This window comes from Haliotis cracherodii, unplaced genomic scaffold, assembly GCF_022045235.1.
Source record: "Haliotis cracherodii isolate W230 unplaced genomic scaffold, xgHalCrac1.p SCAF_6, whole genome shotgun sequence".
Taxonomy (NCBI): domain Eukaryota; kingdom Metazoa; phylum Mollusca; class Gastropoda; order Lepetellida; family Haliotidae; genus Haliotis; species Haliotis cracherodii.
Window position 1 is genome coordinate 52,646,103 of NW_027266319.1, and position 22,505 is coordinate 52,668,607.

At 42.6% G+C, this 22,505-nt stretch overlaps 1 protein-coding gene across 1 annotated transcript in view; it reads right to left on the reverse strand.

Moving 5' to 3' along the window:
- Window positions 1–22,505, reverse strand: part of LOC139445993 (uncharacterized) — a 60,361-nt gene that overhangs the window by 10,593 nt on the left and 27,263 nt on the right. Inside the window, exons 6-18 of the mRNA XM_071227260.1 lie at window positions 22,339–22,468; window positions 20,039–20,150; window positions 19,174–19,367; window positions 18,393–18,582; window positions 17,705–17,782; window positions 17,136–17,296; window positions 15,530–15,701; window positions 14,754–14,999; window positions 13,984–14,120; window positions 12,963–13,041; window positions 12,041–12,196; window positions 10,868–10,986; window positions 7,006–7,014 (exon numbers count right to left, since the gene is read on the reverse strand). Coding sequence (XP_071083361.1) covers window positions 7,006–7,014; window positions 10,868–10,986; window positions 12,041–12,196; window positions 12,963–13,041; window positions 13,984–14,120; window positions 14,754–14,999; window positions 15,530–15,701; window positions 17,136–17,296; window positions 17,705–17,782; window positions 18,393–18,582; window positions 19,174–19,367; window positions 20,039–20,150; window positions 22,339–22,468 — 1,783 coding nt within the window. The remainder of the gene's footprint in view (window positions 1–7,005; window positions 7,015–10,867; window positions 10,987–12,040; window positions 12,197–12,962; window positions 13,042–13,983; window positions 14,121–14,753; window positions 15,000–15,529; window positions 15,702–17,135; window positions 17,297–17,704; window positions 17,783–18,392; window positions 18,583–19,173; window positions 19,368–20,038; window positions 20,151–22,338; window positions 22,469–22,505) is intronic.

Here is a 22,505-nt window from a genome sequence, read left to right on the forward strand (position 1 = left end):
CGTGCCCCCTATTATAATCAACAGTTCTGATTCCTGAGACTGCTAAGATACCTCTATCCATCTGTCTTCTTCCTCCTCTTCCTGGTTTCCATGACAACTTAGAACTTGTCGTCCATTGATGTTGTCTTGACATCCCAATATTGAGAGAGATTGAGTGTGAGAAAATAAGGTTTGAGTCTGATGGAAGTTAAAAGTATAAGCAGTACCATATTTGCAGTAATAAGCGCCCCAGGTTCTTAGAAAATTGACAAAGGAGGGTGCATATTAAAACCATACACAAACTAAGTGTGTTTTCAGAGATCAAGCAGTAGTGAACAAAATTAGTTCAAATATAGATGAAACATAACATTTTTGATAATAGTTACAATGCAGTTACATACCCCTATTGTAAAATCAATCCATAATATCCACAAGGAAAGATGAATTGTCATTCAAATTTTCGGTCTTAGTGGCAAGCCCTTATAACAAGCATTACCTTCAGGTTGATCTAGAAGTTGGTCAGGAGGTGCTTATATGGAAAAGGGTACTTAATATGGTATATCGCATCCAGACAAGGTCTCACTTGGCTGCTATAACATATGCTATTCTCAATGTGAGACTGAACATATGGATTTTCTTGGAATTATATTGGATATCCTAGGAATCGTACACACGTAGGTTACCCTACAGGATTGTAAAGGGTAGAATGAGTCCAAATTTACTACCTCAGTACCTGTCTCCCTACTACCCAACCCTTCCTGGGTACCCGCTGTAGGTCTGAAGAGTTGGGGACAAAATGTCCGATTGACAATTGTTTTACCAGAGCCCTGGCAAAAACGTGTATAGAAATACGTATAAAACAATCTGATCATGCACACACTGAAGTTGACTGAAGCGTTATCTTTACTCAAACATATAAAAGTCAGAAGAAATACCAATATTTGCGACTTGAAGTTTAACCATGGAGTTCTATTGTTATTGTCACTAAACAAACATTTCCTGACTAACCACGGGCCCAGGTAGTGGGTACCGGGTTCTACTGAGGACCTCCCATACTGAGTACCCAAGTTACCCATCACAGTCCTAGTAACGGGATACTAATGTGACACACAACAAGACTTTAGTCAAGAGGTAAATATTTGTATAACAACTTACTGCTGGATACATATCTGTATAAAAACGACCTTGAACAGCAACTAGAAGCTTGTTTGCAAGTACAATATACTTGCTAAAACAGAAGCAGACCAATCACTTCCATTTTGAAAAGGCCTAGAAATCATTACCACTACACAATTCCTGAGTGATACCAATCATTGTGACCACCTGATTGCCACTGTAATCAGTTCTACAAGCACAGAGTATTAGGGAACAATCCTTAGGCCGACTCTAATTTTTGAGAAAATGTAAAAAAAAAAAAATCAGATTTCCATTTTTTTTCCCCCGCCAATAGCCGCGTAGTCAGTTATTTTATATGTTATCACCTTTTAATAAAAAATTTGAATTTACCGTTGTAAACTAGTAAAGAGATACATAATCGATCTTTGTTGATCTCGAAGCCGAACATGAATAGCCTCCCTCAACAATTGTACGTGTTGTAAGTGTTGAATATTTATTGTTACAAGGGGCTTTATCGTCACATATGGCGGTCTTTTGAGCACAGAATATGTTCATAGAGTATGCCAGAGGTATTCTGCATAAAAAAAATACATCTGGCTTCATTTTTTTTTCCCTCCTCCAACCCTGGACTTTGGGCTGAAAAATCCGTAATCCTAAAAATTAATTGGCCTTACACCTTGCACTTCACCAATAAAGGCCCTAGACTTCTATCAAACCTGAACATAATGCCATGGCATCTACATCACAAAGAAAAGGAATATTTGACTTTTTGTGTGTTTTCTATTGTTTAAATTGCCATTTCCCAAATCGAGTGGTAAAGAAATGAAGTGGAATCATTTAAGAAAGCTGACATCTGATTGGTTCAAAGACAACACATTTAGAACGGGCGAAGTTCACTCAGTGATATGGCCTTCCATGGAAGTGTCCTCAGATCCTCGTACAGAGATGTATCATATTGGAGTGAGTGAGTGAATTGGGTTTAACACCGCTTTTAACAGTATTCCAGTTATATCACGGCGTGTCAGCTTAATGTGGGAGGAAAGCCCGAAGTGATGCAGGTCTCAGACGTTTACCACTTCGGTGAAACCCACGAGCACGGGTATGGTGCTGACAAACCTAGAAACATAATTGGGGCGAACCGGGATTCGAACCCACAATCATAGGTTTCTGGCGTGCCCAAGGGACGCAACTCTGCACAGCGAATCGCGGCTCCTTAGACGACTGGGCCACCCGTGCCCCAGTATCATATTAGAGGTAAAGATCTGATTTTCATGAGATTTGGCTGCACACAAGTGATCAGTTTGCATCTCTGACAGTTTCGACTGGATATAAAATCTTGCCTCCAACCATGTTTAGCCTCTGTTCTGTACATTTCTCCTTTATTGATGAACGTAACACAGTGTGTGAGTGAGTTGGGTTTAACGCCGCTTTCAACAGTATTACAGTTATATCGTGGCGTGTCAGCTTATTGTGGGAGGAAAGCCCGAAGTGATGCAGGTCTCAGACGTTTACGTATGGTGCTGACAAACCTAGAAACATAATCGGGGCAAACTGGGATTCGAACCCACACTCATAGGTTTCTGGCGTGCCAAAGGGACGCAACCCTGCACAGCGAATCGTGGCGCCTTAGATGACTGGGCCACCCGTGCTCCCTCGTAACACAGAGATTGCTGCCTGCAAATCCACATCCCAAACATCCAGTGTATCATATCTCCATTATGTTACGAAAAATACCATGGACTAATTCACCACTGTATCTTCCTTTGGGCTCCGTTTAAATGAGAATGCTAAATAAATTTACACTGCTCTTTCTTGATTGAAACAATTTCTTCATAACGTCTCATTTACAACTGGGGACACCTGACATCCCTCCCCTCATAATACTCAAGAAAACAGCTTCAAGTTCTTTTACTACTGTTTCTGATTTGATGTAAGCAGGGTTTACCTAATGCTCTCACTACATAGTCAAAGGACACATCAAATGAGTGAGTGAGTGAGTGAGTTGGGTTTAACACCGCTTTTAACAGTATTCTAGTTATATCGCGGCGTGAAGGAAAGCCCAAAGTGATGCAGGTCTCAGACATTTACCACTTTGGTGGAACCCACAAGCAGGGGTATGGTGCTGACAAACCTAGAAACATAATCAGGGCAAACCAGGATTCGAACCCACAATCATAGGTTTCTGGCGTGCCCAAGGGACGCAACTCTAAACAGCGAATCGCGGCGCCTTAGACGCCCTAGGCCACCCGTGCCCCCCACACCAAATGAAACTGTTTAACGAGTAGGCTTTTCCTATTATTTAAGTTACATGTAGTATGCATAAATGCTCAGCTTGCACAAATCTAATGATTTAAAAAAAATTTCTAACAGGAAATGCAAAACACTCTTAAAAACTTAATTCATGTGAGTTCAAGAAAATTTACAAAATTTTGTGTTCGCTTTGGTCTTAACCTTAGTATGATCGAAAAACGCTTGTTTAATGAAGCACCAACTTTTTTAAATCGACCACCCTCTTTACAGCGCCTTATGCTGAAACAATTCAGCAGACTAAAGGTTTTGAAGTCTTCCTAGCATGAGCCTTTTTTTTACTACAGATATTGCTAAACTGCTGTTAAAGAGTGATTATGATTTGCTTAAGAGCCATTGCAATTCCATGGCAAGGTACTGACAAGAGATGGAGACGCTGACGACACTTCCAACAAGTGCAAATAGGTCCAGGCTATTTATCACAATGCAACAGAGAATAATGTACTGGATATCTGTGGATGAGCAATCCACACTACTTAATGCACAAATCTTCCATACTTCAATTAATTCATAGTCATGTTAGTGGAAGGTCTTCATCTAGGAACCAAGATCAGTGGAAGTTTGGGAACGTTCTGGACAGTTACTTTTTTTGTATACAATATTATTCCTGTTTCGCAACAGTTCTGAAACATTTCCTGATTTACGGAAACACTTGAGATGACAAGAAACAAATTGCACTGCATCAGTTATACAGAAATATACAAAAGAACCACCGTTTCTTAATTTTCAAGTATCTCAAATTCCAATGCATCTTTGAGGGAAATCTACATTACACATTGAACTGTCCCTCCAGATGGTACAAGAACATAGCATGTTCCTCCAGAAGGTACAAGAGCATGTCATGTTCTTCCAGATGGTACAAGAACACACCACATTCCTCCAGATGGTACAAGAACATGGCTTGTTCTTCCAGATGGTACAAGAACATGGCATGTTCCTCCAGATGGTACAAGAACACACCACTATCCTCCAGATGGTACAAGAACATGGATTGTTCCTCCAGATGGTACAAGAACATGGCATGTTCCTCCAGATGGTACAAGAACATGGCTTGTTCCCCCAGATGGTACAAGAACATACCAAAATCCTCCAGGTGGTACAAGAACGGCAGGTTCCTCCAGATGGTACAAGAACATGGCATGTTCTTCCAAATGGTACAAGAACATTGCATGTTCCTCCAGATGGTACAAGAACACAGCAGGTTCCTCCAGATGGTACAAGAACATGGCATGTTCCTCCAGATGGTACAAGAACATACCAAAATCCTCCAGGTGGTACAAGAACATGGCATGTTCCTCCAGAAGGTACAAGAACATGGTATGTTCCTCCAGATGGTACAAGAACAAGGCATGTTCCCCCAGATGGTACAAGAACATGGCACAATCCTCCAGATGGTACAAGAACACACCACTATCCTCCAGATGGTAAAAGAACATGGCTTGTTCCTCCAGATGGTACAAGAACAAGGCATGTTCCTCCAGATGGTACAAGAACATGGCATGTTCCTCCAGATGGTACAAGAACATACCACAATCCTCCAGGTGGTACAAGAACAAGGCATGTTCCTCCAGATGGTACAAGAACATACCACAATCCTCCAGGTGGTACAAGAACATGGCATGTTCCTCCAGATGGTACAAGAACATGTCTTGTTCCCCCAGATGGTACAAGAACATACCACAATCCTCCAGGTGGTACAAGAACATGGCATGTTCCTCCAGACGGTACAAGAACATGTCTTGTTCCCCCAGATGGTACAAGAACATACCACAATCCTCCAGATGGTACAAGAACAAGGCATGTTCCTCCAGATGGTACAAGAACATGTCTTGTTCCCCCAGATGGTACAAGAACATACCACAATCCTCCAGGTGGTACAAGAACATGGCATGTTCCTGCAAATGGTACAGAAACACGGCATATTCCCCCAGATGGTACAAGAACATAGCAGGGTCCTCCAGATGGTACAAGAACATGGTATGTTCCTCCAGATGGTACAAGAACATGGTATGTTCCTCCAGATGGTACAAGAACATGGTATGTTCCTCCAGATGGTACAACAACATGGCATGTTCCTCCATATGGTACAAGAACATGGCTTGTTCCCCCAGATGGTACAAGAACACGGCAGGTTCCTCCAGATGGTACAAGAACATGGCATGTTCCTCCAAATGGTACAAGAACATTGCATGTTCCTCCAGATGGTACAAGAACACAGCAGGTTCCTCCAGATGGTACAAGAACATGGCATGTTCCTCCAGATGGTACAAGAACATGGCATGTTCCTCCCGATGGTACAAGAACATGGCATGTTCCTCCAGATGGTACAAGAACATGGCATGTTCCTCCCGATGGTACAAGAACACCATGTCCCTCCAGGTGGTCCAAGAACACCATGTCCCTCCAGATGGTACAAGAACACCATGTCCCTCCATATGCTACAATGAGTGAGTGAGTGAGTATGGTTTTACGTCACATTTAGCAATATTCCAGCAATATTCCATGGCGGGGAAGAGCAGAAATGGGCTTCACACATCGTACCCATGTCGGCAATCAAACCTGGGTCTTCAGCATGACGGTACAAAAACACCATGTTCCTCCAGATGGTACAAGAACATGTTCCTCCGGATGGTACAAGAACACCATGTCCCACCATTTGGTACAAGAACACAGTATGTTCCTCCCGATTTGCAAGAACACAGTATGTTCCTCCAGGTGGTACAAGAACACAGTATGTTCCTCCAGGTGGTACAAGAACACCATGTCCCACCATTTGGTACAAGAACACAGTATGTTCCTCCAGATGGTACAAGAACACAGTATGTTCCTCCCGATGGTACAAGAACACAGGATGTTCCTCCCGATGGTACAAGAACACAGGATGTTCCTCCCGATGGTACAAGAACACAGTATGTCCCTCCAGATAGTACAAGAACACCATGTCCCACCATTTGGTACAAGAACACAGTATGTTCCTCCCAATGGTACAAGAACACAGGATGTTCCTCCCGATGGTACAAGAACACAGTATTTTCCTCCAGCTGGTACAAGAACACCATGTCCCACCATTTGGTACAAGAACACAGTATGTTCTTCCAGATGGTACAAGAACACGGCATGTTCCTCCCGATGGTACAAGAACACTGCATGTTGCTCCCGATGGTACAGGAACACGGCATGTTCCTCCCGATGGTACAGGAACACGGCATGTTCCTCCCGATGGTACAGGAACACGGCATGTTCCTCCCGATGGTACAGGAACACGGCATGTTCCTCCCGATGGTACAGGAACACGGCATGTTCCTCCAGGTGGTACAAGAACACAGTATGTTCCTCCCGATGGTTGCAGAGTGGGGGTGATACAAAGAAGCAGAACGAGGACTTGAAAGGGAAGTCAAGTATGTTCTGCTGTAGGGCTGGTACAAACCATGTCAGATACACATATTGTAATTACAGAGACCCAAATTAAGAATGTCACTTTCTAAACATAAATAATGTGGATGACCACAAAATTACAGGATCAGATTTATGAAAATAACGATTTTACAAGGAAAAATATAGTATGGTTTTACGCCGCTTTTAGGAACATTCCTGCAATATCACCGCGGGGGACTCCAGAAATGGGCTTCACACATTGTACCCATGTCGGGAAGCGAACCCAGGTCTTCGGTGTGGAAAATATGGAAAGGAGTGCTTAATGCTTTGTTTTGTGCAGTTGTCTATTACTTTTCACTGTACTGCTTTCTTTTTCTACCAGTAATATTTTACCCTTCCTGTGTATCTAAAGTCTGGTGATGAACTTGTTTCAGATATACCGTATTTGCCATATTAATCACACTGCTCCAATAAGCGCCTACGGACCAACTTCTAAACCCATCTGTAAATAATCATAAACACATCCTATTAAGACTGAAATGTTATATTTCAGTCAGTATTTTCTTGTATATATTGCAGACAAGTTGTAGCAGGTCCACAAGGGGTATTTGGGGTTTTCTGCATTCTGTATTAGGTACCACATGCACCCGAAACTGTTCCATTGAGCTGAGGTTAAGCCACGCCGTCACATGACTTTCATTGACTCAAAAACAATGTGCTGCTTATGGGTTTGAGCTTGGTGCAAAAGAGGTATTGTCCCAGCTCAGAAACCAAGTAAATCTGTGATCCAAGTGTGTTTGTTTGTGGTTTTAATTTGCCCTCAGCAATATTCCAGCTATGACATGGTGGCCTGTAATATTGAAATTGGTGCTAGGTCAACCAGTGATTGATATCATGAGCAACACCAACACCCACACATTCATGTGGCATGACACACATTCAACCACGTCATCAAGCCTCATACGACAAGCATAGGTTGCTAGGGAACTATTCTAACCCATGTGTCATCCACATTATTTATTTATTATTTTTGGTAAGTTACCAAGCTGTTCTACCCTGCTGTGTGTTTACTGTGAACAGATCTGTTATATGCATGCGAAGATATGTAATGTCACGTCAGTTTTGGGTTTAGTACTGGTTACGGATAAAGATTATTTACAAAAACAAAATGATCTAGAATTTGGTCAGCTTATTGGCCCAGGGTGCTTGATACGGCGAATACAGTAATTCCTCACATGGTTACTGGGGCGGTACGCCATTATATTTAAATGTTCAGACAAACGAAATCCAATCCTCATGCAGCTGAAGTCTTATTAGGTAAAAATATATAAAGCACTTGTCTTTCACATGACATGCCCTGATAAAAAAAAAAAAATCAGTAATTTAGGTTAATTGATTTCATATATATAAGTTTTTTGTTTTTTTTTAAAGATGTAATATTCCCACAATATAATGCCGGAAGACACCAGAAATGGCAATTTAACAAAACATAGTACCATGTGAGTGAGTGAGTGAGTATGGTTTTACGCCACTGTCAGTGATATTCCAACAATATTCCAGCAATATTCCAGCAAAATCAAGGCGGGGTGACACCGGAAAATGGGTTTCACTCATTGTACCCGTGTGGTGAATCAAACCCGGGCCTTCGGTGTGACAAGCGAATGCCTTAACCACTACACTACCCTACCCTACCGCCCCAGTACACATGTGAGGAATTACTGTATTCGCCGTATTAAGCACCCTGGGCCAATAAGCTGACCAAATTCTAGACCATTTTGTAAATAATTTTTATCAGTAACCAGTACTAAACTGAAAATTGACATGACATTACATATCTTCGTATGCATATAACAGATCTGTTCACAGTAAACACACAGCAGGGTAGAACAGCTTGGTAACTTATCAAAAATGATTTATTGTCATGGATGTTTGAACTAATTCTGTTCTTGATCTACCAATCAATCTGAAAACATTGAACTTGTGTTTGGTTTTAATAAGTGCCTCCCTTTGTCAATCATCTAAGCGCCTAGAGCACTTATTACAGTGAATACAGTATACCCACGTCTTCTGTGTAACAAGTGAACCCCACTGTCCTCAAGTCATTTGAGGTTCACAAGTTAAAAAGAGTCTGGTTTGGTTGCTAAATACAACTATTTCAAGGCAAGTACTAATACTAATCGACTCACTGCTCACCACAGGTGTCTGATCCACAGTATAGGGAGCAGTCTCACATTGGTGAACACAAACTGGAGGCGAGGATCTAACAGGATCTACTGTCCCGTTTAATGATATTGCACTTAAACAGAGATGTGCTGGTTTTATAGTGCTAGCCCACTGAGATACCTTGCCACAGTTTAACATGGCTACCCCAATGACACACATGTCTACTGTATAATGGCCAGTCCTTGTTGTAGCCCCTAAATGCCAAGCACCAGCCAGGTAACAAGTACCATTTTTTAACATTTTGGTATGAAGTATGGGACCGAACCACCAACCTTCACTTGACCACAGAGGTGGTTAAATACAGATTGGAGTGAGTGAGTATTGTTTTACGCCGCTTTTAGCAATATTCCAGCAAAATCACGACGGGGGAAACCAGAAATGTGCTTAACACATAGTAGCCATGTCGGGAATCGAACCCGGATCTTCGGCATGACGAGCGAACGCTTTAACCACTATGCTACCTGACCGCCCACTAGAAATCAAAACATATTTTTCAACAACCTCCATGTTTGCTGAACAATTACAGAAACAAATCAACATACATTTATAAAGAAAATTTTATTTATCTTACAACAAAAATACATTAAGATGTGTAGTCTTAAATGAGCTTTTTGTACACGGCATAACAACCAGTCTGCCATAATTCCCGATCGACAACATAACAACTACAATGAATGAGTATGGCAGAAATCTTAAATATGTTCTTTTTCACCTCACAAACACACGTCATATACAGGATTTGTTGTCAGTCATACACAAATATGAAACCCCTAATCTTGTATCCATTGTGAACAGCATCCCAAGCGTTTACAGATGAGGTTAGTAAGACCAGGGAAAGGTGTTCTCCAAATGGAATTCAATTTTTTTCACACTGTTAGACCCAAGATAAAGGCCGTCTGTCCACTGCGGCCATGTTGACACGGATGAGAAAATGATGATGGATGAAAAATGATTGTGTAAAATGTCTATGAATTCCGCTGATCAAAGCTCATCGTGTGAATCATCAGTCTGTAGGACAAAAAAGATGGTAGTTAGAAATCGGTTTCCATCCTATCTCGTCCCGGTCCTTGTTTCCGTGCCGTATGTGTCAACGCATCGATGAGTTGTCGGTATAAGTTGTCTAAAAAATATGATGTTACGAGTACATCAAATTCGTTTATAGTAATTTTTGGACGATTTTCTTTTTAAAGTTAGTTTTAACATTTACCATGCGAACATGCAAATTATCAAAATTCAAATGCAACTAGAAAAACAAACCAAACGTTTCGTCACATCTAGAAGTGCTGGTAAACTTCAATGTCAAATTTGTATTTGGACAAGGAACCGACAACACACACGAACTGCCAAGAACACGGTCTTGTTGATAATGTCGCCATGACCAAACTAGGATATGGAACTATTGTCATGGCAGTGCTGTTGGGTGGACACACAGGCAGAAGCAAGGACGCTGGGAAAAATACTCACAGCACAAAAATAGGTTAGTTACCATACATGCAAACAGTTTGAGGTACTTTCAGAAGAAAGATTCGAAAGGCTTCAGAGAAAACAAATACCCTATAAATAACTCTTTTTTGTTTTTTGTATTCCAAAAATGTATGACAAAGCCTTTGATCGTAATTTTGATATTGTGTCACACTTTTTTTCAGACAATGCAATGTATTGCAATCTAAGAAAATCAATACTATAGTATTTACTGGGGGTTTAAACAACCAAAAATTGTAAAAAGTTCAATTTCAAAATAAGTTTGAAAATATTACTTGTGTATTGTTTGCTCAATTCAAACAGTTTCAGAGGAGTATTACCAATGAGTTAAAATGCTGTGTTTCCATGGTAACCTAGACTGACGTGAGATAACAGGTTATCATGCCAGGCGGAACCTACCTTTTCTTCTGTTTTTCCTTCCGTTTTGTCCTCAGCTTCATCAGCATCAGCGTTTACTTCCTCCTCTTCAGCAGCCTCAGCTTCTTCCTCAGGCTCTTCCTCAATCTGGAGGAGATCAACAATGTTATGGTGACAGGACATCATGGAAGATTGGTCATGAAGAACGAAACTAACCAAAAATTGGTCATCATACTTCAGAAAATAAAAAGGCACATATTTAGTTTTGTAAGAAATTGTGATGAAATACAGAATAAGTGAGTTAATATTTACATCACATTGGCAATATTTCAGCCATATCGTGACAGAAATCGTTTAAAAACCATATCAAGATTTGGCAAAACGGGATAATATTTTGGTAAGTCAAGTCTACTCTTTTGAAGATTTGTGGCAATATTGATTCACTCAGATCAATTGGATTAGTTCCATTGTGGATTAATTTGATCAAGCATCACATTCGTCATGTGTTATAATGTGAGCTGAAAAGTAGGCAATATTTCAGTGACAAGAGGGCAGCCTTTGTGAATGTGTGAAAACAGAAAGAAAGCGTTCCATGGCTGGGGTAGACACCATTGTCAAATCTAATTTGGACAAGTGGTTTATGCATAATAGCTTAATTTTGTTAGAAAACGATTTTGACTTGTCTCAGACTAACAGACTAGTGGCCATGTCTGACCGTGAATGGTCTAAATGTCCATAACATGATGGGGTTTCTGATTGGGGAGTGTCAATGAGAAGCTGAAGCTAAAGAACTCCCAAACACACAAAATCTTTAACTTTTTTGTTTATTTGTTTGTTGTTTACCGCTGCACTCAGAAATATTCCAGCTATATGATGACGGTCTGTAAATAATCGAGTCTGGACCAGACAATCCAGTGATTGACATCATGAGCATCCTTCCAAGCAATCTGGATACGATGACATGCATCAACCAAGTCAGTGACCCTGACCACCCGATCCCATTAGTTGCCTCTTACGGCAAGCATGGGTTACTGAAGACCTATTCTACCCCGGATCTTCATGGGTCAATTTTTTAACTAATGAGGTTGGTTACAAATGAAATTTCCTAAAATTGAAAATTCAGTAACACTACAAATCTGAAAACACATGTTTTTCTCCGGAACTGAAATGCTATTCGAGCCCACCAGCATCATCAACTCACCGCAGCATCGAGAGGGACGTCCAGGCTGAGTCGCAGCATACGCTCCACACGCTCAGCAAACCCAGCGGAATCTGCTACAACATAACCAGATCTGATGGTTGCCGTCTCGAACATCACCACAGCCAGGTCCTTGGCAGTCTGATCATCCTTGTTGTTCTGTGGAAACAAAAATATCCAGTTGAAATCTAAACAAACCACAAGTCCTGTGAATAACTTATTTCTTTCACAAAAACATGGACAGATTATTCCTCCGCTCCCCCCACCCCACCCCAGGTTATTTTGGAATAAAAAAACACAATAGTGTGCACCCCACTTCTTCAAAACCACCACAGTGTGCACCCCACTTCTTCAAAACCACCACTGTGTGCACCCCACTTCTTCAAAACCACCACAGTGTGCCCCCCACTTCTTCAAAACCACCACAGTGTGCACCCCACTTCTTCGAAACCACCACAGTGTGCACCCCACTTCTTCGAAACCACCACAGTGTGCACCCCACTTCTTCAAAACCACCAGTGTGCACCCCGCTTCTTCGAAACCACCACAGTGTGCACCCCACTTCTTCAAAACCACCAGTGTGCACCCCGCTTCTTCAAAACCACCACAGTGTGCACCCCACTTCTTCAAAACCACCAGTGTGCACCCCACTTCTTCAAAACCACCACAGTGTGCACCCCACTTCTTCAAAACCACCAGTGTGCACCCCGCTTCTTCAAAACCACCACAGTGTGCACCCTACTTCTTTGGAACCACCACAGTGTGCACCCCACTTCTTCGAAACCACCCTAGTGTGCACCCCACTTCTTGGAAACCACCACAGTGTGCACCCCACTTCAAAACCACCCTAGTGTGCACCCCGCTTCTTCAAACTGCTAGATCTGCTAGAAAGCTAGTCACTGTAAGCATGGTAAGGAGGACTCACATCTACTCGGCGCTGGAGCTCCTTGATCAGCGGATGACGGGGGTTGATTTCCAGGGTCTTCTTCTGCTTGGCATAGAAACTGAAGCAACAAGAAGCATGTTACACTTCATCTCAGTACAGAATAGCAGCTACATCACACAACAGTGAGGCACGCCTCAGACTTTACCACTTCCGTGAACACCTCAGCATTGGTGTGGTTCTAACCAAGGATCAGACTTTACCACTTCGGTGAACACCTGAGCATGGTGTGGTTCTAACCAAGGATCAGACTTTACCACTTCGGTGAACACCTGAGCATGATGAGGTTCTAACCTAGGATCAGACTTTACCACTTCGGTGAACACCTGAGCATGATGTGGTTCTAACCAAGGATCAGACTTTACCACTTCGGTGAACACCTGAGCATGATGTGGTTCTAACCAAGGATCAGACTTTACCACTTCGGTGAACACCTGAGCATTGGTGTGGAGCTGACCAAGGATCAGACTTTACCACTTTGGTGAAGACCTGACCATGATGTGGTTCTAACCAAGGATCAGACTTTACCACTTCAGTGAACACCTGAGCATGATGTGGTTCTAACCAAGGGTCAGACTCTACCACTTCGGTGAACACCTGAGCATGATGTGGTTCTAACCAAGGATCAGACTTCACCACTTCGGTGAACACCTGAGCATGGTGTGGTTCTAACCAAGGATCATAATCAGGCTGAATCTAGGATTAGAACTCGCAGAGAAAGTTCACAGGATCATTGTCATTTACTACTGAATCCCAAATTTTCTTGTCCTTTACGAGCACTGTCTGTTGTTTAATGCCACACTCGGCAATATTCCAGCAATATGATGGTGATCTATAAATAATCATGAGCATCGATCCACGCATTTGGGATACGATGACATGCATCAACCAAGTCAGCGTTAGTCGTCTCCTATTACAAGCATGGGTTGGTGAAGACCAATTCCAACTGGGGTCTACACGGGTCTCTCAAGCAGTGAGTCCTAGAGTCTACTGCTGTACTCACTCCTGAGTGGGGTCCTTGGCCTTGGCGTAGGCTTGGGCTCTCATGATCCTCTCCATGTTGCCGGACCAGCCGAACTGACTGGCGATGAGCGCACAGGGCGACGTGGTCAGACGCTCAGACACGGTGGCCTTCTCAATCTGAAAAGTCAGTCAGACATGAAATATTTGAACACAGATCAGTATGGACAAAATATACTTTCAGCTTGAGCCACTTCAGTCGAGTAAAAACAAATTACAAATCTATTCATTCAGAATCCATAATTTTTAGTAATATGTATATGAATGAGGTGAAAAGCATGGTGTTAACCTTGGTTTCTGGGGTGAAATCAGATATAGAGTGTGAGTGAGGTTTAACACCACTTTTAACATTCCAGTCATATCATGGTGTGTCAGCTAAATATGGGAGGAAAGCACAAAGTGATGCAGGTCTCAGACGTTTACAACTTAGGTGAAACCCACGACCACGGATATGGTGCTGACAACCAAGCAACAAAATTGAGGCAAACCAGGGTTCAAACTCTGCACAGCAAGTGGCTAAATCAAGTGCCCTAGTCAACTGGGCCACCTGGGTGTACATGAGAACAGATCCAACAAAGCAGGATAAAATTTGTAGGAGTGTCATAAGTGACAACAGTACCGACGCTTCACTAACATAAACCTGATATGACACGCAATATGCCTGGACATGTAGCAATTAATGTTTCCTTCTGTATCCATGTTCAAACAGAAACAATGACAGGCATTCCTCCCCTAATGTATAAGATAGCTCACCTTATCCTTGAGGGCGTCGTCCTTCATCCAGGTGAGCAGGGGCTCGTACTCCTTCTCCAAGGCTTCCTTCCTCTCCTTTGACTTCTCCGAGTCGTCCAGCTTCAGGCCGTCTTTAGCCACGTTCTGGAACTTCTTGCCCTCGAATTCAGGCAAGGACTGGATGCAGTACTCATCTACAGGCTCTGTCAGGTACAGAACCTCGAAACCACGCTTTAGCAGACGCTCCACGAAGGGGGATTTTGTTACCTGAACAGATTTCAAATTGTTTTTAAAACTTTATTATTTTTTTTACCCCACATTATATACCATTTCATATTGTTTATATGACCACAGCTTACATCGACCAACACTCAAATATGCCAAGTCACATGTCAAAGTTTTCCAAGAGACACAGTCACCATCTACTCCACAATAAATTACCAAACTAGCATTGGGTATGTGAGCGATAGGTAGAATTCTTTTATGCAAGTTTACTGGGGTTTTTTTAAAAAGAGCTTTCACAAAAAATATTGATCAGACCAGAAAATTAACATTTTCATCCAACTTCAACATTATTTGTTTGCTTGTTGTTTTACACCACACTAAACATATTCCAGCTATGACAGCATTCTGTAAATCAAGTCTGGACCAGACAAGCCAGTGATTGATATTGTGAACAACAACCCTTGTTGACACGCACTCAATAAAGTTAGAGCCTGACCACCTGATCCATTTGGTAGCCTCTTACGACCAGCATAGGTTTCTGACCCCACAAGGTGGTTTCGATAAGGACTGACCTCATCCTTGCTGGTTCCAGCGATGAAGTAGATGGCGTCCTGCTTCTCCTTCATCCGTTCTATGTACGATGCTAGCGACGTCATCTCAGTGTCCGAGTTGGAGGAGGCGAACCTCAGCAGCTTGGCAAGGCGGGTACGGTTGGAGGTGTCTTCGATCACCCCGAGCTTGATGCTGGCAAGGTAAGGTGGAGTATTAGGAATACATCAAGTTATACCATTGTGGACACTGACAGATCATGGCGTATTTGGATCAGCTTCCATTTGTGTGAACACGTTTTCCACAACACACGCTTTCCACTACACACGCTTTCCACAGCACACGCTTTCCACAGCACACGCTTTCCACAGCACGCGCTTTCCACTGCACGCGCTTTCCACAGCACACGCTTTCCACTGCACACGCTTTCCACTGCACACGCTTTCCACAGCACGCGCTTTCCACTGCACACGCTTTCCACTGCACACGCTTTCCACAACACACGCATTCCACTACACACGTTTTCCACAACACACGCTTTCCACAACACACGCTTTCCACTACACACGCTTTCCACAGCACGCGCTTTCCACTGCACACGCTTTCCACTGCACACGCTTTCCACTGCACACATTTTCCACATCACACAATTTATGTCAGGATTTGGTTTACAAAGTTACAAATAAATTATGTCGTGTTGTGTGCGTTCACTTTGAAGATGAAGCGCTAAACAAAAGCACCTCCATGCATCAGGGTCGAAAAATATTATTACAGGTGTCCAACACGACCAATGACAAAATATTTGCTTGTCGACTATAAAACAAATTCAAACAATTTTACAAGTCTATCACAAATATTCCACTGATATCTGTCCTTTCACTCTGAGACAAACATCATCAATACTTCATGGATTTCAATATGCTCCATACTCTCACCACCCATGACCACACAGACGCTTTGTTGTGTAGTAGCTAGTTTCAATCAAAGAATCAAGCCCCAGCCTGGCTGAAGTGAGGAAACTCCCCAGCTCTGACCAGTGAGCATCAAGTGCCAGTCTTATGGCCATCTACTCTACACGCTGCTTCAATATCAGTGTGATCAGGCAGAGGTTGACTTCACACTAAGCTCAGGCACCTTCTATGAGTTATACACAGCCTCATTTCATTGCTTGACTTTAATGAAGATATACACCACAATTACACCACAAACGCTGGTAGCTATTGTTGGCTAATGGAGGAAGGTAGTGTACACAAACCGATAAAGTATTGACAATGAACGGAATACGTTCCCCTATCCAATCACAGAATCTTGATTGATCAAATACTGTCCCTGCTTGCTCTCGGCTACCATCTGTCCAAAACCGAAGGGACCGAAACCTGCACGGCTGTCGCCATGTTGTTTATGAACCAGACAGCAATTTAGTTACATGATTTTGATTAGACTATGCACAGACTTGTTAGTCCAGCTAAAATATCTCTCTGAAATTCCAACCTAGTTGGGCAACATTGGAAACCACTTTTTATAGTCAGTTAACTCCTTTGCCTGGGGAAGATGTGACCAGGTATGTGACCAGGTATGTGACCCGGTATGTGACCCGGTATGTGACCCGGTATGCAACGCGTGACTCACTTGGTACTGTACTCCTTCCAGAACGCCTCGTAGTCGTCCTTGGTCATCTTCTTGAGCATGTCCAGGGTCTTCCTCACCAGCTTCTTCTTGATGACCTTCAGGAGCTTGTGTTGCTGCAGAGTCTCTCGGGACACGTTCAAGGGCAGGTCATCGGAGTCGACCTGGAAACACATGGTAACCATGGTAACATGCCACGTCTAGTGCATGTCTAGTTCAGGAAGTTTGTGGATGTCTCAGTGCCCTACATAGTAAGGTAAGCTGTTTTTTGTACCTGATAGTTACCAACTAAAACCATTTTGGACTTGATTATCAAACTCAACAATTCCAAATGCATCAGGGTTTTATGTAGAGTTGCTCAGAGGCCGATATTCAGCCTCAACATTGCAGCAAATGTCAGCAAATGTCAGCAAAATACCCAAATTGAAATCTAAAATTTCCCAAATCCTGGTAACTTTGTTACGACTAATGTCATGGCTTTATTCTCTGTTACATAAACTGATCACTCATAAATGCATGACTTGATTATCTGACAACAGATTTAGGCTCGATGATGTATTAACTCCACCTACCACTCCACGGACGAAAGAAAGGTACTTGGGCATCATGTCCTCGAAGTCATCTGTGATGAACACCCGTCTCACGTACATCTGAAACCAAGATTCAGCCAGGATCAAAATACGAGCATAAGGAAGCCATCCTGTTGGTACCCTAGTCTGTCATGGTGCCTTGTGCACCAGTGCAATTGTGTAAACTAAGATTCACACGCATAAACTTGATTAACATTTTACTAATATCAAGTATTTGCTCCAAGGTACTAGTCTGGTGTTTTAATGCTGGCCAAGTGAGATGCCATGCCGCAGTTTAACATGGATACCCCACACAGACACAGGATACCGAATCCAAGACGACCAGTCCTTGTTTTATCCCCTTTAACGCCTAGCGGCAGACAGGGTAACAACAAGTGCCAAAGTCTTTTGGTATGACGTGGTCAGGGAATCAAACCACCGACCTTCACTAGACAATGTAAGTTGTCCTGCTTCCTTCAGACCCTAATACAAATATATATCAAATACAGCCCATGCAAGTCTATAATGTTTGGCAAGTCTAGATCACTGCAGTATCAGAAGAGAGTCACTGGGCTCCTTTATATATTATTTTTATTAAGATAACTGAACAACTGGTTTTTTTCTGTACGATATGTTCATTTCAGAGACTAGTCTAACAGTAACATGCAAAGCTTCAGTTGCAGGTGCCCACCTTGATGGCTTCGAGCCTCTTGCCATAGTTCTGGAACATGTCGTTGGGGGAGGCCTTGGGCACGTAGAGGATGGACTTGAAGGTGACCTCTCCCTCGGCGGTGAAGTGGGTCCTGGCCATGGGTTCGTCGGTGTCCTTGCTGATGGACTTGTAGAACTCGTTGTATTCCTTGTCTTCAATGTCGCCAGTTCTGCAGAACAGACAGAAACCATCTTCATGAACATAAGTTCTCTCAATAGATGGAGCAGCTCTACAAGTATCTACACTCAAATGTCAAGATAACAAATTAGGCCCCCTCAATAGCAAAAGGCACCAATTCAGCCCCTGGTTAATACATGTACCAAGTTTGGATGAAATATTTTCCATGGTTTTCAAGTTATGCTCCAGAAATGAAGTACAGACGGACAGGAGAGACAGACCAGATGATGATTTTATTATTTATATATTATATACCAGGGGGATAAAACCTGGAATGCATTTGAGCATTGTGGGCCCTTTTTCACAAAGCAACCATAGCACTGTGAAAAGTCTGTTAAAGAACATTAACCATAGCTATCTGACCACTTGGTGAAACAGAAGACATTACAGTGGGGACACCAGAAACAGGTTCAACCATTGTACCTGCGTGGGGAGGCGGACCCAGGCTGCAGATTTTTGAAAGAACACTTTAACCACCAGGCTACCCTACAATCCTGTCCAGAAGATAGAACAGTTCTAGATCCCTAAAGACTAACAGAGCTGTACATGCTATAGGCCATCACTTGACCATGTGAACACTCACTTCCTGGTCCAGATGGGCTTGACGCTGTTCATGAGCTCCCAGTCCCAGGTGGTCTTGCTGACTTTCTTGGTCTTTGGCTTGTCCTCTTCCTTCTCCTCCTCCACCTTGCCGTCCTCATCCTCGTCCTCTTTCTTCTCTGCATCAGCGTCTTCCTTCTTCTCCTCCTCGTCCACAGGCTCATCAACCTCTTCAGTCTGAAACCACATGCACTCTTGTACAAGTTACCCTTCAGACAGACTATCACCAGTATGTCATAATGATTATGAATTATAGTCTTAATGTAGCATCTAATTTGCTGCCATGAACCCATTCATCAAATACTCTTGTTGCTTCCTCATATGCTCAGGTGTAGGAGTCAACTGATTTTATTCACTAGTCCAACTTAGTAAGTGAGTTGGGTTTAATCCTGCCTTGGACAGTATTCCAGTTATATCACGGCGTGTCAACTTGATGTGGGAGAAAAGCCCAAAGTGATGCAAGTCTCAGACGTTTACCACCTTTGTGAAATCCACAAGCATGGGTATAGTGCTGACAAATCTAGAAACGATCGGGCAAACCAGGATTTGAACCCACAATCATAGGTTACTGGCATGCCCAAGGGACATAATTGTGGCACCTTAGACGATTGGGCTAACCTTGCCCACCTTGTGAAACATAGAAAAACCTTCAAAATTTAGCAGTTTTGAATGGACACCCTAATGTATATTGGTTGAGATGATAGAGTTGGTGCTAGATTTCAATAATGGGAGGTACAAAGTAATCCTCTCATGGAACTAAAAGCACATCTTTCCAAAGGAGATTCCTCTAACACTGGACATTATCATAATTCATCAAGTGGCTTCTAATGCTACAGAAATGTACCCACCTTGCTGGTCCAGAGGTGGATGTTGAAGGTGATGAACTGGCTGTACTTCCTGACGATCTCCTTCAGCGTGTACTCCTCCAGGAAGTCGTGGGCCTCTTCCTTCAGGTGGAGGCTGCAACACACACCACAGTAGAGTAAACAGACTCGGACCATACACTCAATACGAGATACGACACAAAGCGCCATAGTGAGTGATGGTACCACAAATACGACACAAAGCGCCATAGTGAGTGATGGTACCACAAATACGACACAAAGCGCCATAGAGAGTGATGGTACCACAAATACGACACAAAGCGCCATAGTGAGTGATGGTACCACACATAGCGCCATAGTGAGGTGACAATTTGATATGCATCACATATTATGTTCAAAATGTGGGGATATGTATCACCATAGTGAGATCACGATACGATGTGCACCACTACAGTAAGTTCACAATTCAATTTTCATCACCATAGTGAGGCCACAATGCGGTACGTATTACCATAGTGAGGATACGTATCATGATACAGAAGACACAAGTTGATAAATATTCAATGAAAAAAATAAATCTTTTTTTTTTTTTTTAATTTTGAAACATACAGTGCACAGAAACAACATGTAATAACATTGTAATGACTACCAGTATGTAACATAGCTTTGCATTGACAGGCACTGATATGACAATAGTTGCGTAGCGTATCACGTTGATGTATCCGTGAAACGTCCCAGGCAATGATATAAACATTATCAGACTTAATAAAGTCCTAATTGATTTGGAACTCTAGTAGCAATGAAGAGGTAAAGGGAGGATGCAAGGTGAGGTGAAATGGGGTTTAACGTCGCGTCCAAGATTATTGCACATATATCGCCACGTGCATGCACGTGTGTGTGTGTGTGGCTGCTTGTACTAGTCTGGACTGATGCCGATTTATAGTGCTAGCTCACTGAGATACCATGCCGCAGTTTAACATGAATACCCCACTCAGACACAGTATACTGACTCCGAGCCGACCAGTCTTTGTTTTAGCCCCTTAATGCCGATTGCCAGACAGGGTAACAACAAGAACCATCTTTTAACGTCTTTTGGTAGGGAGGATACAAAGAAAGGAAAGCATAGCATACTATTTCAAACACACACGGAAAAGAAGCTAGGTTCCCAATGGCCATATCCATTCCTGCTTGATCAACGAACCAAATCACAATCATGTTTCCTTGAGGCCTACTTACATTTGTGTTTACAATGTGTTTTTGTCATAAAATAACAAATGTTCCGAATTCTTTTAGCTTTAATTATTTCTTTAAAATTTAGGCTTAATTAGAACATAAAACTCAGTTTCTTTATGAACAAAACTATCAGCATAAACTGATTGCCAAACATCAGGATATTTGTTTCCCACACTGACATTTCATGTACAGGTGAGCTGGAAGCGGAACCAGATGAGATCAAAGGGCAGTCCCCAGCGGCCGAGACGGAAATGTCAGCTACATAAAGTCTCCCCATATATACACCAGCAGCCTCTAATAGACTCACTGCTCACCACAGGTGTCTGATCCTCAGTATGGGAAGCAGTCTCACATTGGTGAACACAACCTGGAGGTGAGGATCTAACAGGATCTAATGTCCCGTTTAATGATATTGCACTTATACAGCGATGTGCATGCAGTTTCAGGTACTGGTCCAGACTAATGCTGGTTTTACAGTGCTAGCCCACTGAGACACCTTGCCACAGTTTAACATGGATACCCCACTGACACACATGTCTACTGTATAATGGCCAGTCCTTGTTTTAACCCCTTAATGCCAAGCACCAGACAGGTAACATAAGCACTATCATTTGACATCTTTTGGACCTTCTCTAGACCACAGAGGTGGTTAAATACAGTTGGATGAGAAAAGGGGGATGTGTGAGTTGGGCTTCAAGATGCTTTCAACGGTATCTTGGTTATAACAGTGTATGAGCTTAATGTGACAGAGTTAGGTAGGTAATAAACAACAAACACGACCAGTGAGTGAGTGAGTGAGTGAGTGAGCTAAGTTGCCAACTTAAAGTCAAACCAGTGACTGATAGCAAGAGCAATGACCCAAGCTGTGGGGTCACAATGACACAATCAGACAGGTCACAAGCATGGGACACTGGGGACTAATTCTGCTGAAGAATCCCGATGGAATGGAATAAAGTAACTAAAAAAATAGAAGAAAGGAAAGAAGACACTAAATGAATTCATTTAAATATATGATGTGGGAAACAAGGCAGGTGGAGACGAATCAAACACTTGTTCCGCAAACATGCTTTCGTTCTGTCTTGGAGTCTCACCTGATGGTTGTTCCTCTGCCGAGGGTATTTCCACGAGGATCCTTGGCCACGCTGAATTCCTGGGCATCAGACTCCCAGATGTACTGCTCATCATCGTTGTTCTTGGACGTCACCACCACGCGGTCCGCCACTGGGGAACAAAGGGCAAGGTCAGCAACAACGAATGT